Source organism: Caretta caretta, chromosome 5 (assembly GCF_965140235.1).
Source record: "Caretta caretta isolate rCarCar2 chromosome 5, rCarCar1.hap1, whole genome shotgun sequence".
Classification (NCBI taxonomy): Eukaryota; Metazoa; Chordata; order Testudines; family Cheloniidae; genus Caretta; species Caretta caretta.
The window spans coordinates 34,007,919-34,026,797 of record NC_134210.1 but is presented as its reverse complement, the minus strand read 5'-3'; the positions used below and the strand labels follow the sequence as shown (position 1 = coordinate 34,026,797).

Sequence of the window (18,879 nt, the reverse complement as noted above, 5' to 3'; positions counted from 1 at the left end):
AAGAATCATTGTCACTCTGCTCAGTCTGTTGTGCAGACTCCTGCTCCTCACTCCACTCAACAGCAGAGTCCAGGCCCACTTAGGTATGGCGAGCGGGATCAGCACACTCCGTCAAGGCAGGGGATCCCACGCCATCAGCACCAGCGCTCACTTGGGCTACTATGAAGTTAGCTCCAGCCTGGAAAGTGCTGCATTTGCAGTCAACTCTGCTCAGGGTCACTGTAATGCTGGGTGGCTCATCCATAATGTGAAGATGGGGGACCAGGGGGAGTGGAGCTTGTCTCTGTGAGCTCAGAGGCAATGCAGACAGTCCTGGAGGTAGCACGGAGCTATGTGCCAGGGATATCCCTTAGCCAGCTGGCATCCTCTGAGTTGCTGGGCTGAGCCAAGCCCAGCTGCAGAAAACTGCCTTTCTCCACTCTGACCTTACACACTGCCTGCTCCACTGCCTTCTGACTTGCCTCCTCCTCTACCCCTAACTGCCCCCTCTTCTCCTACCCACTACCCCTACTTTCTGCCCCTGCCTCCTCCCCCCACTCATAATTCCCCTTCTGCAATCACCACAGCACTCCTTCTACTATCCATTACCCCTTACACACGGCTGCCTTTTGCTCCTGCCTACTTTCACCAAGCCAGCAAATCAGAGCTGGTAATAAGTGACCTTGAAAATATGTATCAATGTCAATGCACCAGCCTCATCTCACCCAATACTGCTTCGTGGCATCAGCTCTGGGTATAAGTCTAAAGCCTGAACATGATCTGGTATTGTCCAGCACCTGAAAGATTTTTCAGCTGCATTGGGACATGTGCACTAGGCCAACCTGGAGAGTGCGGGGGGGAGAGATGGGTGGTTGTGTAGCCCCCACTCTATGTCCCATTCCCCATCGAAAGTCACGACCTCCGGGCTGCAGCCCCCGTTTTCACAGCTGCCCTGCTCAGGCAAGTGCCAGGGCCTCCAGTCCCCTGCAACCCAGCCTGCAGCACCAGGACTCTGGCAGGGGCTTCTCCATTGGGCAGGTATGTGGGTGCCCCAGCCTGTTACCTCCTGCCTCCCCTATGATCAGGGAAGCTGGCACCCCTTTCCCCATGGCAAGGGAGGAGCACTTTACCACTGCACAGGCCAAAAATCGGAGCCCCTTTACACTATACAAGCAGGACAAAGGGTCCAAATCTCAGTTGGAAGTCTGGTCAAATGTAGAGAAAGGCTGATAAAGATGAGAGGGAAAGACAAGAAATCAACTCAGGAAGCAATACAGTATGACCCATTATAGTGTCATAGGAAGGAGTCATCAGGAGTTGTAGTAGGAGTCACCAGATGGTGCTGTTACATGAAGTTTTACAAGTTCTTTTAAGGGTTTGTCTACACTACAATCACACCACATGATTACAATGTAGACATAGCCTGAGGGTATGTCTACACTAGAAGCGCTACAGTGCCATAGCAGCTACACCAATGGTATAGACACTACACACTACAGTGCAAAAACTGACTGCATAGTAAAGAGCAGTATCCAATGTTTCTATCACTGTCGTTAATCCACTACCTCAAGAGCGGATAGCTAGGACAATAGAAGTATTCTTCCATTGACTTAGCTGCATGTACAGTGGCGGTTAGGTTGACATAATTATATTGCACAGGTTTGTGAAATTTTTCATAGCTGTGAGTGACATAGCTCGGTCAACCTAATTTTAGGTGTATATCAGACCTCAACATGCAAACAATTTTGAATAAATACTATATTATTGTTAATTTTATAATTATGTTTATTTTGGGGAGCTGTTGCAAGCAGCAGTACTGTTTAGTCTGCCTTAAATTACTCTCACTAGAGTTTTTCAAAATGGCTGCTGATATTTCTGGAAGAGGGTATTATTTATGTGCCATTTGTGTCCACTTCTGTCCAAAGACTCTAATATATATTAGTGTAAATAAACAAGTTACTCTAAGAAAATACCCACACTACACAGCACTGTTTCTCCTCCAATGTGAAACTGAACTGCAAAGCCCTGAGATCTGCCACTGTTTGGCACAGTGACAACAACAGTAAAGAAAAAGGTGGAGAGAAAACAGGAAGGGAAAGAAGATAAATGCAAGCGAGATGCTGGTCAATTAATACTTGGTGCATACATTATTTAATTCCAGTAAAATTAAATTATCTGATTAATATTTTTATGATATCTGACCATAGCTAGTCACATGCTATTCAGCAAATTTATTACTAGAATAATAATTCCAGTGGAACTAGTCAAATATAGTCACCGATTTATTTATTTTTGCTTTTTGACCAAGCTTAGTAATACTTTTTTTTTTTAAATTAATGGAAAGTTTATTGATAATAGTATGATTAAATACAGGACAGGATACAAAAAGTGTTTCATACCTTTAAATTTTATCAAGTGCATGGCAGCAGAGGTATTTCACCCTGCCTACTAGGCTTCATTCTCAGGCTAGAAGGAACCACAGAATCCACCTCTAGCCTCAAAACTCTGCTCCGGAATCTAAGCTTCCATTAAAAAAAAAAAAAATGTTTTTACCCCTTGTGATTGTGAAGACGACCTTACAAAAGCACAGATCAATGCAGCGATGTCTGCATGATTCTTAAACGGCCTGCAACAGTAGCTCTAAAAGAAGTATGAACTTCCCCAAACACAAAGGGTGTTAAGTTTGAAACTAATGATGGCAGTTTAAAAGTCAACATTCTTAACTATGTTTTTACTAAATTGATCAGCTGTGACATCTGGATAATGTGTTTTTCCACACAATTCCAAATCACTTCCCCTTCTTAAACATCAGACACCTGAATTGTTCTCTCTCCATCTTCCAAAACCTCCAGTTTCTCCACAACTTGTACAACACAGTTCTGCATTTTCCATATTACATTTTTAGCACATTGAAAAATAAAAACATAGCAGCATAAAGTTAATTTAATGTCAACTAATTCTCTAACTAATATAGAGAATACTGTGTTGACTGTATTATTGCAGAGAGATAATAGGACTTTGCTTATAATTACCATTCTGATTGAAAATGTTTTTCCTATCATTGCTATAACTTAAGGTTACTATAACTGAAAGAGATTAGAGAAAATATTTCTGTTTTTTCCCCTGTATGTTTACTTTGCATATTTAACAGCACTTGATAGAGAAGAATTTTTAAAAATTTAAAATAAGAAAATGTGGCTGAATACCTATCAGTATTGTCAGGGAACTCCAAGACAGGTATAGAACCTCTACTTTTTACCACTACTTTTAACTCATATTTTGAATATACTAGATTTTAAATTGAGAATATCCCTTTAAATTAAATCAATGTATACTTCCAACAGCAATTCTGAAAGAGAGAAAACTAACTGGACAAGAGACATTTTGGAGAGATATTTAGAAAGGGCACTAAATTAGAGAGTATTTTGTAATCTTCAATTTCAGTTTTATTCATATTTCATCTATACTAGTCCGAAAATATGTAGCTCTTATTCCCTGGGGTTAACATCATTTAATAAAGACTATTTACTTTCTTCTGTCTGGGGCCCAGGTTTCCTTCACATAGGCTAAAACGTCTGGAGCCATTTAATAATTAACAGACGTTATTTTCTTCAGTGCTGATACTACAGGTGAAAACAAAAATAATTGCAACTCATCTAGCAGTGGTTCTACAAAATAAGTTATTTTTGGTTTAGCTGAGTAACTTTATGACTTCCTGCTGGAAGAGGGCCAAATACTCGTTCAGAAGCAGTCACAGTTTCAGCAAGTCAGAGGAACTACAACTGAGTTAGAGCAGTTTATCATAGTAAAGAGCAGTATCCAATGTTTTGGCAGTGACCAGTTTACTTTATACAAGTATATAATATACTCAAGTCTGCACAAATTGTGAGTCAAATTTTGGCAAGGCTTGGGAAAGTCCTACTAGATGCTTTCTAGTTTACTGTTCCAGCTCACTATTGCTGACTGAGTTAGAAGACTTATTTCAATTCATTCACAACTTTCTAAGTTACTAGAGATCACTTGCCCTTCTTTTGACATTTTAATAAGCTTCCTACTCTAATCCCAGAAACAGATATGAAATTAAGAAATCTCAACAATTTACTGAACATACAAGGGCTGATTTTAGGGTTGCCAATTTTGTAATAGTTAAAAACTGGACACTCCAGCAGAAGTGCTGGAACCTCCCCAACCTCTTTTTGCCCCCTTCCCCACCAAGGCCTCATGCTGTTAGCCCCATCCGCCCCTCCCCCCCGCCGCAGGTAGAAGGCAGCCCTGGCTGAGTAGGGGCTGGTGCGAGTGCCTCCACGTCTCCCCCTCCCACAGTAACTGGACTTTGAGTGTCTGATCAGTAGATCTGACCGGACATTGTCAGGTCCCCTTTTTGACCAGACTTTCCAGTCGAAAACTGGGCACCTGACCACCCTATCCCAACCTCCCTTGCCCACAGTGACTGAACACTGTCAGGTCCCCTCTTTGTCCGGGCACCTGGCCACCCTAGATTCCCTTGCAATGTTTCAGTAGCTCCTGAAAGATTGACAGCTTCCTGCATGTTTTTGATAACAAAAAGTGCAAGCATTCAAATCCATTTGATTTCACTATCCTGTCTATTATTAATTCAAGTAAGAATAAATTACTCTTCTGGAATGCCACACAAATTGCATTTTACTAAACTGCCTTGGAAACTCTCTCCTCTCCGTTTAGCCCGGAACAACTACAGAATGCCTGGAACGTCCAGTCTAGGTGACCCTAGTTTCTCCCAAATGGAACTACAGAGAGATTAAGAGAACTGCAGCATTAACAAGCCCCACAACCTCAAAATATGCAATTATTTAAATTGCCAGCTCCAAAAACAATAATAAAAAACCCAACTTCATCTGTTTCCCTGTGATAAAAAATTGACTTCTCATGAGGCATTCACTCCAGCGGATTCTGCACACATTCTCTATAATTAATACTGTCTACTAACCTTCCTTTAACTAGTAATATCTCCTCCTATAGGAAGAGCAGCACGATTTTTATGAAGGCAACACAAGGGAAACATATCATCATACCAAAACCAACATGACTTACTTCCCTTCAACTTATTTCTGTACTTGGCTAGATTAGAACTTGAGGGGGAAAAGTGATGATATTTTTAAAATAACCTCAGCAACCAAGAAGAGCAGAGACAAAGAGAAAATGTAGTATAGCAACAAAATTGTTTCTACTTTAAGTAGAATGTTTTCCAGATTTTTCATTCATTAAGTTCTGTGCCCTCCTCTGCTGCCAAGGATGTCCCTTTGTGGGTATTGCTGCACCACAAGTTGGCAAGATACCAGCAGCCCACCCAGCAGGTGGGAACTGTCTGACATCCATGAACGTACCTCTGAAGGGATTCTGTCTATACTGGGGTTTAAGGGTGCTCATCTACTTTGACAAAAAGCACAGTAAAGGTCTAGAAACTTGTCTACACTGCAGAGATTTGGCTGGTATAGTTATACCAACTGACCTTCCTAGTGGAGACTCAGCATACACTGACAGAAGTTCTGCTGGCATAGCTACACCACCTCCCTGACCGACATTAGCTATGCCAACAGAAACACACTGCTATCAGCCTAGTTGCATTTACACCAGCAGTTCTGCCAGGATAGCTATGCCATTTAGGGGGGGCAACTTTTTCACACTCCTAGTTGACACCTGCCAGCAAAACTTTGCAGTGTAGATCAGGCCTAGGATTAGAAAAAGAGCTGATGTATACATGAATCCAGCAATTCCTCACACTGTGCAGAGTGGTGTGGTGTGCAGTGAGAAAGTGGCTGGAAAGCAGCTCCATTATCACTCAAAAGTCAGAGTTTGGAAAGGATTCCTTTCCCTGCCCCACCCCTTGTTTCAGCTTCCACAGAACTAGCCAGCATGAAGTTTGGCTATTTGGGCTGCACACAAACAGAAAGATTATGTCCTCAGAGAGACAAGAACAGCATTATTGGCTGATTTGTCACCAGCAGCCTGAGACTTAGTGTTATGAGAAAACCTCTTAAGTAGTGTGACCAAGTGGGAATGTTCTTAATGTTTTCTCTGAATACGGTGTGTGTGCACCTCAGTTTCCCCTTTGCATTTCTTAAGCATCTAGGTGGTGGGATAAGGCTGTGTGATTGTTGCAGAGCCCTAGGCAGGTGTGATGCTGTTTGCACAGAGACTGGCTGACACCCTGTCTCCTGGCAACGGATGGCCTGGGCTCCTCCCTTGCGAAGTGCCATCTGAAGGTGTTGGAGAACAAAGATCAGGTGACCTGCTGGCCCGGGAAACAGACAAAGGCCAGAGGAGGGGCTGGAGGGGGCTTCAGTTTGGAGTTGGCCAGGGAAATGGTGGGAGGCCCAGAACTGGGGTCTGGGCTCCCTACCCCCCAAGATGGACCTGACTGAGGGGTCCCGTTTTCTGTACCTACAAGCTTGGTTTTGGACTGTGTTCCTGTCATCTAATAAACCTTCTGTTTTACTGCCTGGCTGAGAGTCACAGTGAATCGCAGGAAGTGGGGGGTGCAGGGCCCTGACTCCCGCACACTCCGTGACAAGTAGCCATGAGCATGTGTAGCACAATAGTCGGCAGAGCTATTATTTAACCTTTTGTTTCCAGTAGTAACAACAATTTGCTAGGCACTGTCCAGATATTAAGAAGAAGCAGTCCCTGTCTAATGATCTTAGAAATTAAAACATCCTTCATAAAAAGTGTCCTTTAAGACGACTCTTATTCCTATATATTCTGCAAGTGCCAGTACACTTCAGTGAAGAAGTGCACTGTAAAGTTCAACCAGTGAGCACAGTAGTGGATAAGTACTGACAATGTTTCCAACACAAGGCAGTGTGCAATTACGGTGACCAGGGGTCCAGTTTTTGACTGGAACAGCCGGTCAAAAAGGGAGCCCAGCGCTGACTGGGCTGTTGACTGTCCAGTTGGCGGCATGGAGTCCCTGCTAGCATCCACGCCATGTGGCTCCCAGGAAGCAGCGGCATGTCCCCTCTCCGGCTCCTATGCATAGGGGCAGCCAGGTGTCTCCACATGCTGTCCCCCCCCCATTGGCCAGGAACTGTGGTCAATGGGAGCTACAGGGGTGGCGCCTACGGATGGGGCAGTGTGTAAAGCCACCTGACTGCACCTCCGCATAGGAGCTGGAGAAGGGACATGCTGCCGTTTCCCAGGAGCTGCTTGAAGTAAGCGCTGCCTGCACCCCTGCCCAGGTCCCAACCCCCAGCCCTGATCCTCCTCCCATCCTCTGAACCTCTCAATCCCAGCCCGGAGCACCCTCCTGCACCTCAAACCCCTCACCCCCACTGCACCCCAACCCCCTACCCCAGCCCTGATCCCCTTCCAGCCCTCTGAACCCCTCAGTTCCAGCCCAGAGCCCCTGCCTGTACCCTAAACCCCTCATCCCTGGCCCCACCCCAGAGCCCGCACTCCCAGCCGGAGCCCTCACCCCCTCCCGCATCCCAGCCCCGTGAGCCAGCCTGGTGAAAATGAGCTAGTGACGGTGGGGAGACTGAGCAATGGAGGGAGGGGGCATGGAGCGAGCAGGGGCGGGGCCTCGGAGAAGGGGCAGGGCAGGGGGCAGAGCAAGGGTGTTCGGTTTTGTGCAAGTAGGAAGTTGGCAACTCTATAAGTAATAACAAAATCAGTAAAACAAATTCTCTACCTTCCTCCTCACCAATTCAAGTCAATACAACATCTCTGTTCATTTAATCTAGAATGCTGTACAAAACACAGAGTAACACTGTATTTGGAAAAGGGCAGTTTCTAGAAAATTTCATATGCATCAGATTTGAAAGAGACTTAATGTACGGTTAAACGTATACATACGATTCTGGTATGTCCAGATGTCTGTGGCCTGGTGGCACCCTAATTCCAGCGACATCTTTGTAAGTTCTGTTTGTAAAATAGTGCCATTGTACCTTTTTTTTGGGTCACTGACACTTAACTGTTTTCTGGGTACATATTTTCTGCCAAGATACCAGATCAACCTCTGTTTGTCTTTAGAAGCGCAAACTCCATTGCAATCATTTCTACAATCAACTTCCGATAGAAACAGTTTCACAATGACTATCAGGATATAAGCTTTAGTGGGCAACTCCAGTACGGTGAGCTGCCATCTGGCAGACTGTCACATCTCACAGTGACAGATGGATAGCAGTAGAGAGAGTGAAACAGAAGGAATGTCAGACACAGCCTCGAAAGAGTATCTATCACTAGCAAGAATACAAAAGGACACTATCATTAGCAATGTTACCGTTTTTGCTCTCTGTTGTTTATTCTTTCTGTGACAAAGCTCTGTCCTTGTCTCCGTGGGTCCTGCACTTCCTGGCAGATTTTGCTAGCCTCAGAGGCTCCCTGTGACCCTCCACACAGCCCTTCTCTCTCTACAGCAAAGGGTGACAGCCTACTGAGCCATTTTCATCATAAGCCAGTGAGGGAGGGGAGGAGAAGCTATCCTCCCTTGCACAGTCTCTGTTGTCTCCCAGTCTCAGTGATTAATCAGGGGGGCAAAGGGGCTCTACTCCGGGCTCAAGCCCAGGGACCCTAATAGTATCAGCTATGGTAGCTGACCTTTTAGAAACAGGACGCGTACAATTCCCTTGGCTACCTCCCCACAGCAGCCCCCACTTCCCCAAGCTCCACTTCACCCTTATCTCAGGGCCTCCTTCCTTGTGCCTGATATGGTGTGCACTGCTCTGTCTCTCCACCAGCGTAACTTCCTCCCACAGCTCCTGACATGCACACCCACCTGACTAACAGGGAGGTTTTTAACTAGTTTCAACCAGCCCCTGATTGGCTTCAGGTGTCCCAATCAACCTAGCTGTCTCCACTGCTTTCTGGAAGGATCTTAATTGGCTCCAGGTGTCTTGATTAACCTGGAGCAACTGCCATTTGGTTACCATGGTAACAATTTGTTTAGCCTGGGGCTAACATACCTGTTTCTTACTACTTTCCTATAGCCATCTGGCCTTTCCCCCATCACATTTCTTAACGATAAAGCTAGGCAAGGAGGCAGAATTTTGTTTAGATAAAATGTCACAGACTTTACAATATTTTGATTCAGATTAGCAAAAACCAATTTCATCTATTCAAATTTCAGGCATATCTAAATATCAAACATATCTACACTGTACCCCTTTTTAGTGGGCACACTTAGACAACTAACCTAACTAACTGAGCAATTTTATTTTAAATTTTGAATGGTTATCTGAATTTTAGTGTTCCAAATTTCAACCAAATTTGAATATACTATCCAAAATTCACCTCAGCTCTACATAGCACCTCTAATATGTACTTGGGAACATTGCGCAAAGTGGCAATTTAACAACAACGGTTCAGAGTACCTTACTATGCCACTCCTTTGTTGACTAAATTGAAACATTGCTCATAGTACCTTAAAACCATTTACAGATAAGAGCATGAACAGGTGTCAGCTAGCTTTACAAAAAACACCCAACACTAAAATGTTGAGGATATTGTGCAACTTCCTTTGTTAAATATTTACTATTTTGCTGATCTTGAAATTGAAACTGCAGACACCTTGATACATGCAAGGGAACATTTTCCAGTTTCTCTGTAACTTATATAAATCTTCTACTACAATGTTATTTTGTAACTTCTTATTACAATACTACACAATGAATGATAACATATTATGCTTAAGCCTGCTCCAACAAAATTTTACGAAGGGAACTCCCCCCCCCCCCATCTTTCTTCATTTATGGTAGCACATCACTGTAAAAGATGGTTTGGCTATTACAAGATACAGCAGTTCACTATACTACTAGGTCCTGATTCAGCCTGGTACTCAAGTATTTGCCTAATTTTAATCATGCAAGTAGTCTCACTGAAGTCAACATGATAGGGTGACCAGACAGCAAGTGTGAAAAATTGAGATGGGGGTGTGGGGGGGGTAATAGGAGCCTATATAAGGAAAAGACCCAAAAATAGGGACTGTCCCTATAAAATCGGGACATCTGGTCACCCTACAACAGGACCACTCAGGAGCTTAAAGTTGGGCATGTACGTTACTGAATAACAGTCTTAATAGATTCTGCAATTAAAGTCTGACATCTGTCCCAGCATACTTCTTGAATCAGAAGCACACATAAGTCACCAAAAAGTTCCTTGTTTGTGATTGCCTGTATGTATCCATGAGCACTACCTCAGTCTTGTTTGGGTTCAGTTTTTGTTTACTCTCTCTCTCATTCAAATTAAAACACTGACTAACCAGACAGTCCATAATGGGTTAGCCAAAAAAGAGAGAGTCATGGGGCCAGATGCTCCACTAGTGAAAACTGTCCAGCCTCCATTTCCAGAGTTTTGGGTCATCAAGATAGTGAACATCCCAACATAAATGGCTGTATTACATCCCTTGCTGGTGTCACATACATAGTGGATAGTAGGAGGGTTCAGTGGAACCCTGTCATAGCCCCATCCCCAAAGATGAAATCCCTTGGGGAAAATGAGCAAGTTCATTTAACCATCCTCTGAGTCCCAACTTCCAGGAGTGGCTGTGCAGCCCTTCTCACACCATCAGGAAATACAACCTCCATGGGCAATTGGTGGTTATCAAGGACAATTCTTTATTGTCTATGGTCAGTTGGAAAACATCAGTCACATAACCAGGGAGGTGGGGTGGTTTATTTAATACAGGACATTTCTTTCTTAAGGAATAAAGAGTGCTGAACTGGGAAAGATGAGTAAAAATACAAAATGAGGCAGAGAAGTGGCAAGAGAATCCCACTACGGTGGTTGCCCATTGATTTGAATAGGACAAAATAATATAGGACATTAATCTATATAGCTATGCGGGTGCCATTGTGTTATGCCCCGAGTGTTCCATTATAGCACTCAAAAAGTTCATCTGTTTAAATATTATCTTATTTCTTTGCCTAAGTAGTTCCCCTTTTAAGGTTACTTTTTACCCAGAATCTGCATTCTTATTAAAAGAGTATAGCTCTTCAGGGGAAAATGAAAACAAACCCAGTTTCTGAATAATATTTTCGATTGCTGGGAAGACTAAGTCCTCTATCCAGGATAGCAATTGCTCACTCTAATAATACTTAAATAATTTTAAAACTTATCAACAGAACTCCTGGCCTGATCTTTCAGAGAGACTGAGCATACACAGCTTCCACTGGCTTAACTGGGTGTTGTGAAAATTCATCATCACCTCATAAAATAAGAGTGGGTAGAATGCTACATCAAATAGCTTTAAAGTGATGTGCATATACAGAAAATATAGACAGACTGCCATTCATCCAGTGTAGCATGATGTTATTTGTTCACATTAATTTTCACTTCATTCCTTTTCTCCAGTGTCATGAATAAGTGTGCTACACAAAGAGGCATGTTCAAACAATTATATAATACAGCCAAGTGCCACTCCTTACCTTTAAGGCTTGTAAACAAAGATCCTTCTCTGTTATGCTTTTTGTAGAAATGAAAACTTAAGATTGAGTAGCTTCTCCAGTGTCCTTGACTCATTTGAATGGGAATCCCACAGCTATTTTTATTTAACACTAAAACAAGTTTATCTTGCTCATTATTTCTCTCACTTTACCAGGCCTGAAATCCTAAAACAAGTAGGCAACATGGGGCTAGTGATCACTTTGTGAAGAAACTTTAAAACTGCTGGTGAAAATGTCCTAAAACAACCGGACGGCATGTGTTGGTATGCAACTGCATGAACCATTCTGATCAGAATCCAGCTTGTGTCCTGCCTGCATTTTGAGTTGGTAACCATGGAAATGGGAACGGACCTGTTCAAAGCCTAACAAAGGAAACCTTTAAATGAAAATGACAACACTGGATTATGAATGTTCAAAACTTCTACCAGCTCTCATAGCTTGGTTTACTCTTTTAAAAATATATAAGCCCCCTTCTATCTTCACTATTCCAAAAAGTTCAGTATTTAATACCCATTTGTTTGCACATTCATCACATGCATGAGCAGGTTTACATCGTAGCTCTCACAAACACCTATTCATGTGAAAAAAATATTTTCTTTCATTTAAAACAACTGACAATGAAAAAATATAATGGATATTGAGTAGCGGCCAACAAACACAGGAAGACTATAAGGAATATCTGACTATTTAGTGTACTGCTTTTATTAAATACCAAAACTTCTCAATACTTAAAAAGCAAATTATTGTTTGAAAACTGTACCACAACCAGATACTTCAAGAGTAAGTCAATGCATCCTATATTTAGTGTCCAAGTTATGTAGAAATAAATATTGTTAATTGGTTTAGAACTATGAATAATTCATTGTGTACTTTATAAAAATGTTTACTTTATATTTTACAAATATTATAAATATCATTTGTAAAATACAGGCCTTCTGTAGCTCATTATGAAATAAGCCCTACTTAATTGTAGAATATTGTAAAAATAAAAGCTCATAAGAAACTATTTGTAATATTGCTTTTACAAACAGACAAAATCTTTTAAGAATCAGAAACAGGTAAAATCAGTAGCGACTTTGGTTTCACAAAGGTTCAGATCAGACTCCCATTTTAATAATCCAACACTCAACATTTGGAATGGGAGGCATTTACACGAACAGTTCTACCTTTGGCCCATTCTAATTAACATTACACACACAAAACTATTCTAAAAAAAATCCTATTAGGTTTGCAAAGTCACATATTCCAAAATTAAGAAATGCCTGAATTAAAGTTGTCTGTGCAACCTTAGTTCAGCCACTTTGTGCATATGCATTATGATACAGCCTTTAATTACACAATCACATTTTCCCACAGGACCCCATTCCATGCCTCATTCCATGCACAGAACAGTCAGTGTCAGTGGCAGATTAGCCACTGGGCCAACAGGGCCTGTGCCCAGGAGTCGCAGCCAACTGGCGGGACCCAGAAAAGATGGGTGCCCCCAAGCTCCAACCTCCTTCACGTTCCTCCTGGGGAGTGGGATCTGAGTGCGGGGGTTTGCCCTGCTCCTGCTCCCCGACCCTGCTCCCTGGTAGGAGTGCCAGGTGGGGGGGTGGGGCAGGGGAAGCCCCGGCACCCTAACCCCATTTCCCCAGTAGGAGCAATGGGGGAAGGAAGGGTAGCGGGGGACTGCAGGCCAAAGGGAGGGTGGAAAGAGGCCCTCACTTCCTCTGGCCCAGGGCCTCACAAAAGTGTAATCTGCCTCTGGAAAGTGTTCACTAAATATTTTTGTTTCTCTCCATTATTCAGTGTGTAGCCCTGTGCCTTGTTTACTGCACACTATTCAAACCAGACTCTGAAAACAAAAAATATATTAATTTCTTCATGAGTTAAACTATGACGCTCAGCACAATAGTACTGGGTGATTCACAAATACTAATAAATTTATTTTCACAACATCCTCATGAGGTGAGGGGCTTTTATTATCCCCATTCTACAGATGGGGAACTAAAGGTCAAAATAAAGGTAAAAAGTATCCACCAATTTTCGTTGCCCAATTTGAGATGTATAGAACCTGATTTTTCAGAGACTGTAGTATTATATAGCACTTTATATATTCACAGTATAGCTCCCATTGAGGTCAGATGCTGCTGTGATTGCTCAGCACTTCTGCAAATTAGACTACATAGTTTCAAGTTAGGCACCCATAAAATGAAGAACACTGGCCAACCATGAAAAGTTTTGTTTAATTGACTTGCCCTGTATCATATAGGCACTCAGATAAGGGGAAGGGCCTTTTAGCTATGGGCAGGCTTAGGCAACCAAAATAGGTACACACCTTCCAACTTTTGCAACAAATGAAGCAGGGGTCCTGACAACAGTTTATTTTGCTACAAAATCCCCCTACAAGGGGATGGGACACTTTGCCAGTGGGTTTCACAGATATTTGCTGACACCAGAAGAACGGTGAGACCCAGAAAACTTGGGTTCCATTCCAGGCTCTGGAGAGTCATGTGCTCTAGTGAGCAGACTCTTCTGACTTCTCTCTTCCAACCAGGCCTTCTCCCAGTCTGGTCTCTTCACCACCTTTGGCCCCTCATCCTGGTGCCATTTTTCTCACCTACTTTTCAGGCATCTCATCCTAGTCCCAGTCTCACTGGCCAGCCAGTCCTACTCTCATTCCTGTCCCACTCTCCCCCACCACCACTTCCAGTCCCAAGTTCCTTCCTTAGCCATTCCCAATTCCCTCCCAATCCTGCAATTCCTTGTAACCAGTCTCCTTGCCCAGTCAATCCCAGTTTCCACCTGTTGGATAGATCCTCATCTGATCTGTCTCTCCCTCACTGGCCTCAAGTCATCTACTCCTCTTAACCCCCTTCTGGTCCATCTCATATCCATTCAAATGAGGCAGCTTCCTCCTCCATGCTGCCTGGGCACAGCTGGCAGCGGCAGGGTGGAGAGAATCATTGAGGAGGGGGAGATTGGGCACCTGAACTGAGAGCAGGGGAACTAACTTGCCACAAGCACAGCTACTGTGACACAGGGAAAGCTCCCTGCAGTTGCAGCAGCTGTATATCCTGCTGGGCCCTGGGCTGGCGTATGGTCAGTGATGACACAATCTTCAGGAAATTTGGCTGCTAAAATCTAAGTCTCTCTCCTGAGTATGAGTGAATGATGACTTTTCAGAGGTTTCTAACCTGGCCACATTTGGGCAGATATTGACAGGTACAGCAAAAAGCCAAGCACTCACACAAAGGCCACTCCTTGCCAAATTTCAAGTCCCTGCTTCCAAGTATTGGGCACACTATACTTTTTCCAAAGAAAAGGTCTCCAGAATATTTTTAACATTGGCAGAAGAACATATTTTACTAGCCTTATTCTCAGAAACAGCTGAACTATTTAGCCTGAACTTTTCCAAGAACTTTAGCCTAAGGCAGACCCAGCATGGAAAATTTCAGCCCAAACAGTTAAAGTTTGGCAAAGTTATAGGTAACCAAAAACAGACTCTTATAATCGAAAGTGTCAGGCAACCTTAATAATATGCAATACTACCAGTTCTGCCTATAATAAATTATTCATTTCTAATAAGCTAAAAAACAATCTGCTACTGTCAACCAAATATGATTATTTTGGTAAAATATAATGAAGGTGGTAGGTTGGCATATAAGAATATAATATCAAAAGGGATGGCTTTACATAAGTATTATTTATGTCTGCAGCACCCAAATGTGCTAAGCAGTTTCCAAACATAAAAGAAGGCACAATCTACAACCCACAATAAGCACAACCTTTATATTACTGCTTAGCTTGCAACAAAGCAAGCAAGAGTCCCTGTGTTCTAGAAGAGATGGCACTGATAATGTGGATATTAAAAATATATACATAATCAAGCCCAAACCAAACACACTGCACATTCACTGGGAGTGTTTTCCAGCCTATTTATGGTATGATCCAGTGGAGACATCTGACTGAACACAACAGGGATTGTAATGATTCCTCCATTCTTCCCTCCAAATAAATAAGCCCATCCTACTGCAGGGTCTTCCCCCCCTCCCATTTACTCCCAAACATACAGCCCTTCAGTAACCTGCCCCCCAATCCGCTAGACCCAATTCCACAAGCATTTATATAAAGGCTTAGGACTGCTCATAAAAGTAAAGTTATTGATTTCAATGGGACTATTCAAATATGAGAAGTTAATATTTGCAGAAACAGGGGCTTAACTGCCCTTCTCGTCTGTCAGCTGTGTAGGGGAGGAAGAGCTGTGTAATCTCTTTAACCAACAAAAGTTGGTCTACTAAAAAATATTACCTCATCCACCTTGTCTCTCAACTATACCAGTGTAAACTGAGAGTAACTCCCTTAAAGACAATGAAATTATTCTGGATTCACATCAGTTTTACTGAGAGAAGAATATGCGTCTTTGGTCTTACATCACTTAAGCCAAGGGAGAATGCTGTCTCAGTCAGTGGGAGTTCTGCTACTGAGTTCAATAGCACCAGGAAGAGACCCTTAGAAAGCATTAGTTCAGCAGTTACATGAGTTTTTAGTTCTCAGGATAAATTTCAAACTGAAATTACAGCAGATATGAACCATAAGAATTAATACTTTGCTTAGGCAATATGAATTAGTTAATATACATATAGATGCACCCTCTTACATACAGGGGAAACCTGCTCGCATAATTAGTTGCTATCCACCCCCTTAAACACCATTCTTCAGAATATCCCTAGTCCCAGATCTTTTACACCGTGAATTAGTGGACATATTTATCCCCCTGGTATGCAGTCACTGTGACCAGGAGGATAAAGGATGGATTAGACAAAAATGCAGAGTGGGCGTTTCACACTTTGATGCTTTAAGAAGTTCTCTCATTATAATATTACAGGGTTGGTTGTATACCGTAAATCTCACCACAGGTTAACATTTTTGTTTCTGATTTCATACCCTCCAGCCACACATTCCACCATGTTTCCCATAGTTACTGAAAGAACAAGCTGAAACACCTCACAGGTAAAAACTCAGTTTCTGTGGCTCTTCTTTAATAGACTTGCCAATTTAAGATACATGAAAGCATACAGTAATATTTAAACTTAAAGTGTTTGGGAGGAATTTTATGAGACGTGAATGTCATGGCTTACAGTTCCCATGAAAATATACATAATGGTCACTCAGTCATCCAAGAATAGAAGAAGGGTGTTAAAATTTCCTATGGACAGACCCCAGAGGGTGGAGGCAAAGTTAGAGGGATTTAAAGATTTTAAGAACAGAATCCATAATAAAGAACTTCATGCTCCCATTTAAAATGTGTAAATTTATGCAGAAAGTTAGTCATGACCTCCTGTAGTGCAAATTAAATTGGATGCTAATCAGCTTGTCCAGGATTTCATCTGATAGCTTGAAAAATATAGATTGGTTTCACTTGCAAAAGGCAAGAATAACATGGATATATTTTACCAGTAGTTTATAAATGAGTTTTCAGTCACTTGGGATAGTATATAAAGAAAATGCTGAAGGAATGGACAGTTCCTGCTTCTTAAATATTTACCATTCCAGCCTTGATTAGGAGTCTCCTTGTGTTGTCCCTTCTCTAAAAACAGTCACCACAACATTTTATTCTCAGAGGGCAGCCAAATGAAAGAGATTAAGAGGGAACTCAGAGTACATTAGAGCTTCTTTGGGGGGGCAGGGAGCCTTGAAGTGGGAAGATTCCATAATTTCAGTGGTGGAATAAAGCTGCTGCTGCTGCAGAGGGTCAGTATTTCAGCACCTTTCCTGGTTCTACTCACTCAGTGGCTAGTTTTGTGCAGCAGGTGGAAGTTAGTCTAAAATCCCTTCCCACCCCTCACCCTTCTCTGCAGCTTCTGTGCCTGGACTGAGTAGAGTCTGGCACAGCAGCAGGCTGCATAGCCACTTGGGGTTTATGGGAAGTTCATCTAGAGGAAGCAATTATGTCCCATGCCAGGCTACCCCCTTTGGAGGTGGTCGCGGGGCTCCAGGCGCCGCAAGGTGCAATGTCCATTCTCAACAGCAGGCAATGATCTTTATGAGGTTAACAGAGACCCCCCCAACTTCTCCAGCAAACCCGTAGGGAAACCTACCTTGGCTGAGGAGGAGCAGAGAGAGCCACACGCCGCCGGGCTCCATGATTCCTGCACAGCGAGGTCCTGCCGGGGAGCAGCGCTCAGGGAAGGGCCAAGGACTCAGATCCGGGGCAGTGCCGGCTCCAAGCGCTGCACTGTGACCGCTGCTCCACAGCGGCTGGAGGAAGAGAGAAAGGTTGAGCGGCTGCTGGGAGCGGATCTGGGTCACATTGCGCAGCTGCTCCGCCCCCGCCCAACCCCGCCTGTTCTCCTAGCTCCGGGGCTGCGAACCGGGAGTCTAGTAATGCTCAGCCTGAGAGGCAGCACCTGCGGCCCGTCACTAGCCAAGCCCGGGGCAAACACCCGCCATCGGGAAGTGGGCACCATCCCCTGCACAGTACAGTCCGCCCCTCACCAACCTGCCCTTCCAACACCCCGACCCACTAACCTGTCCCCCCAAAACACACCAATCTGCTCCTCCAAACACACCCCAACCCAGTAACCTGTCCCCTCACCAGACACCTCGACCCACTAACCTGCCCACCACTGCACACTAACCAGCCCTCCAAACACCCCACCCCACTAACCTGCCCCTCCAAACACACTCCAACCTGCCCCACCAACCTCTCCCCCCACCTCACACTAACCTGTCCCTCCAAACAAACCACCCCACTAACTTGCCCCTCAACCACACAATAACCAGCCCCTCCAAACCCCACCAACCTGTCCCCAACTACACACTCATATGCCCCTCCAAACAACCCACCCCACTAACTTGCCCCAACCACAAATTAACCTGCCCCTCTAAACTCAGCCCAACTCACCTACCTGTCCCCCACCACACTAACCTGCCCCTCCAAATGCATGCCACCCCACTGACCTGTCTCCCCACCACACACTGTGTCCCTCCAAACTCCTCACCCCACTAACCTGCCCCACAATCTCACACTAACCTGTCCCTCCAAACACACCCCACTCCTTCAACTTGCCTCCAAACCACACACTACCCTGTCCCTCCAAACACACCCCAACCAACCCCACCAACCTGTCCCCAACCACACAGTAACCTGCCCCTCCAAACACCCCACACCACTAACCTGCCCCAAAATCACACATTAGCTTGTCGCTCCAAACATTTAATGTGCATCTGCAAACAAACAATCCAACACACACCAGCTCTCCGGACATAGCCCCTCACCACACACTGCCCTTCATTAACCTGACCTAAGATCTATTCACCTCCACCAGCATACACAGCTCCTTTCACTAAGCTGACGCTATATATCGGAGCCTGCATAAAGATCTGAGTTCAGCTGCGTGTTCTGAATGTAGCAGGAACTGGGCTCAGCCTCCCAACATCATTGGAAGTTGTATGGCCGAGGGGTCTTCCCCTGAGAAAGGCTACCCTAGGACTGCTG

General features: G+C 43.8%; 1 protein-coding gene across 3 annotated transcripts in view; it reads right to left on the bottom strand.

Moving 5' to 3' along the window:
* ITGA2 (integrin subunit alpha 2) overlaps positions 1-17,668 on the bottom strand; it is an 87,848-nt gene extending 70,180 nt beyond the window's left edge. The window contains exons 1-2 of one of the 3 annotated variants that reach the window (XM_075128465.1): positions 17,480-17,668; positions 2,379-2,501 (exon numbers count right to left, since the gene is read on the bottom strand). In XM_075128465.1, coding sequence (XP_074984566.1) covers positions 2,379-2,400 — 22 coding nt within the window. In that variant the 5' untranslated portion in view covers positions 2,401-2,501; positions 17,480-17,668. Of the gene's footprint in view, positions 1-2,378; positions 2,502-11,378; positions 11,606-17,479 lie in introns of those variants that run through there. The other 2 variants (XM_048851353.2, XM_048851351.2) reach the window with 2 other exon arrangements.
* Between the last annotated feature and the right edge of the window lie 1,211 nt (positions 17,669-18,879).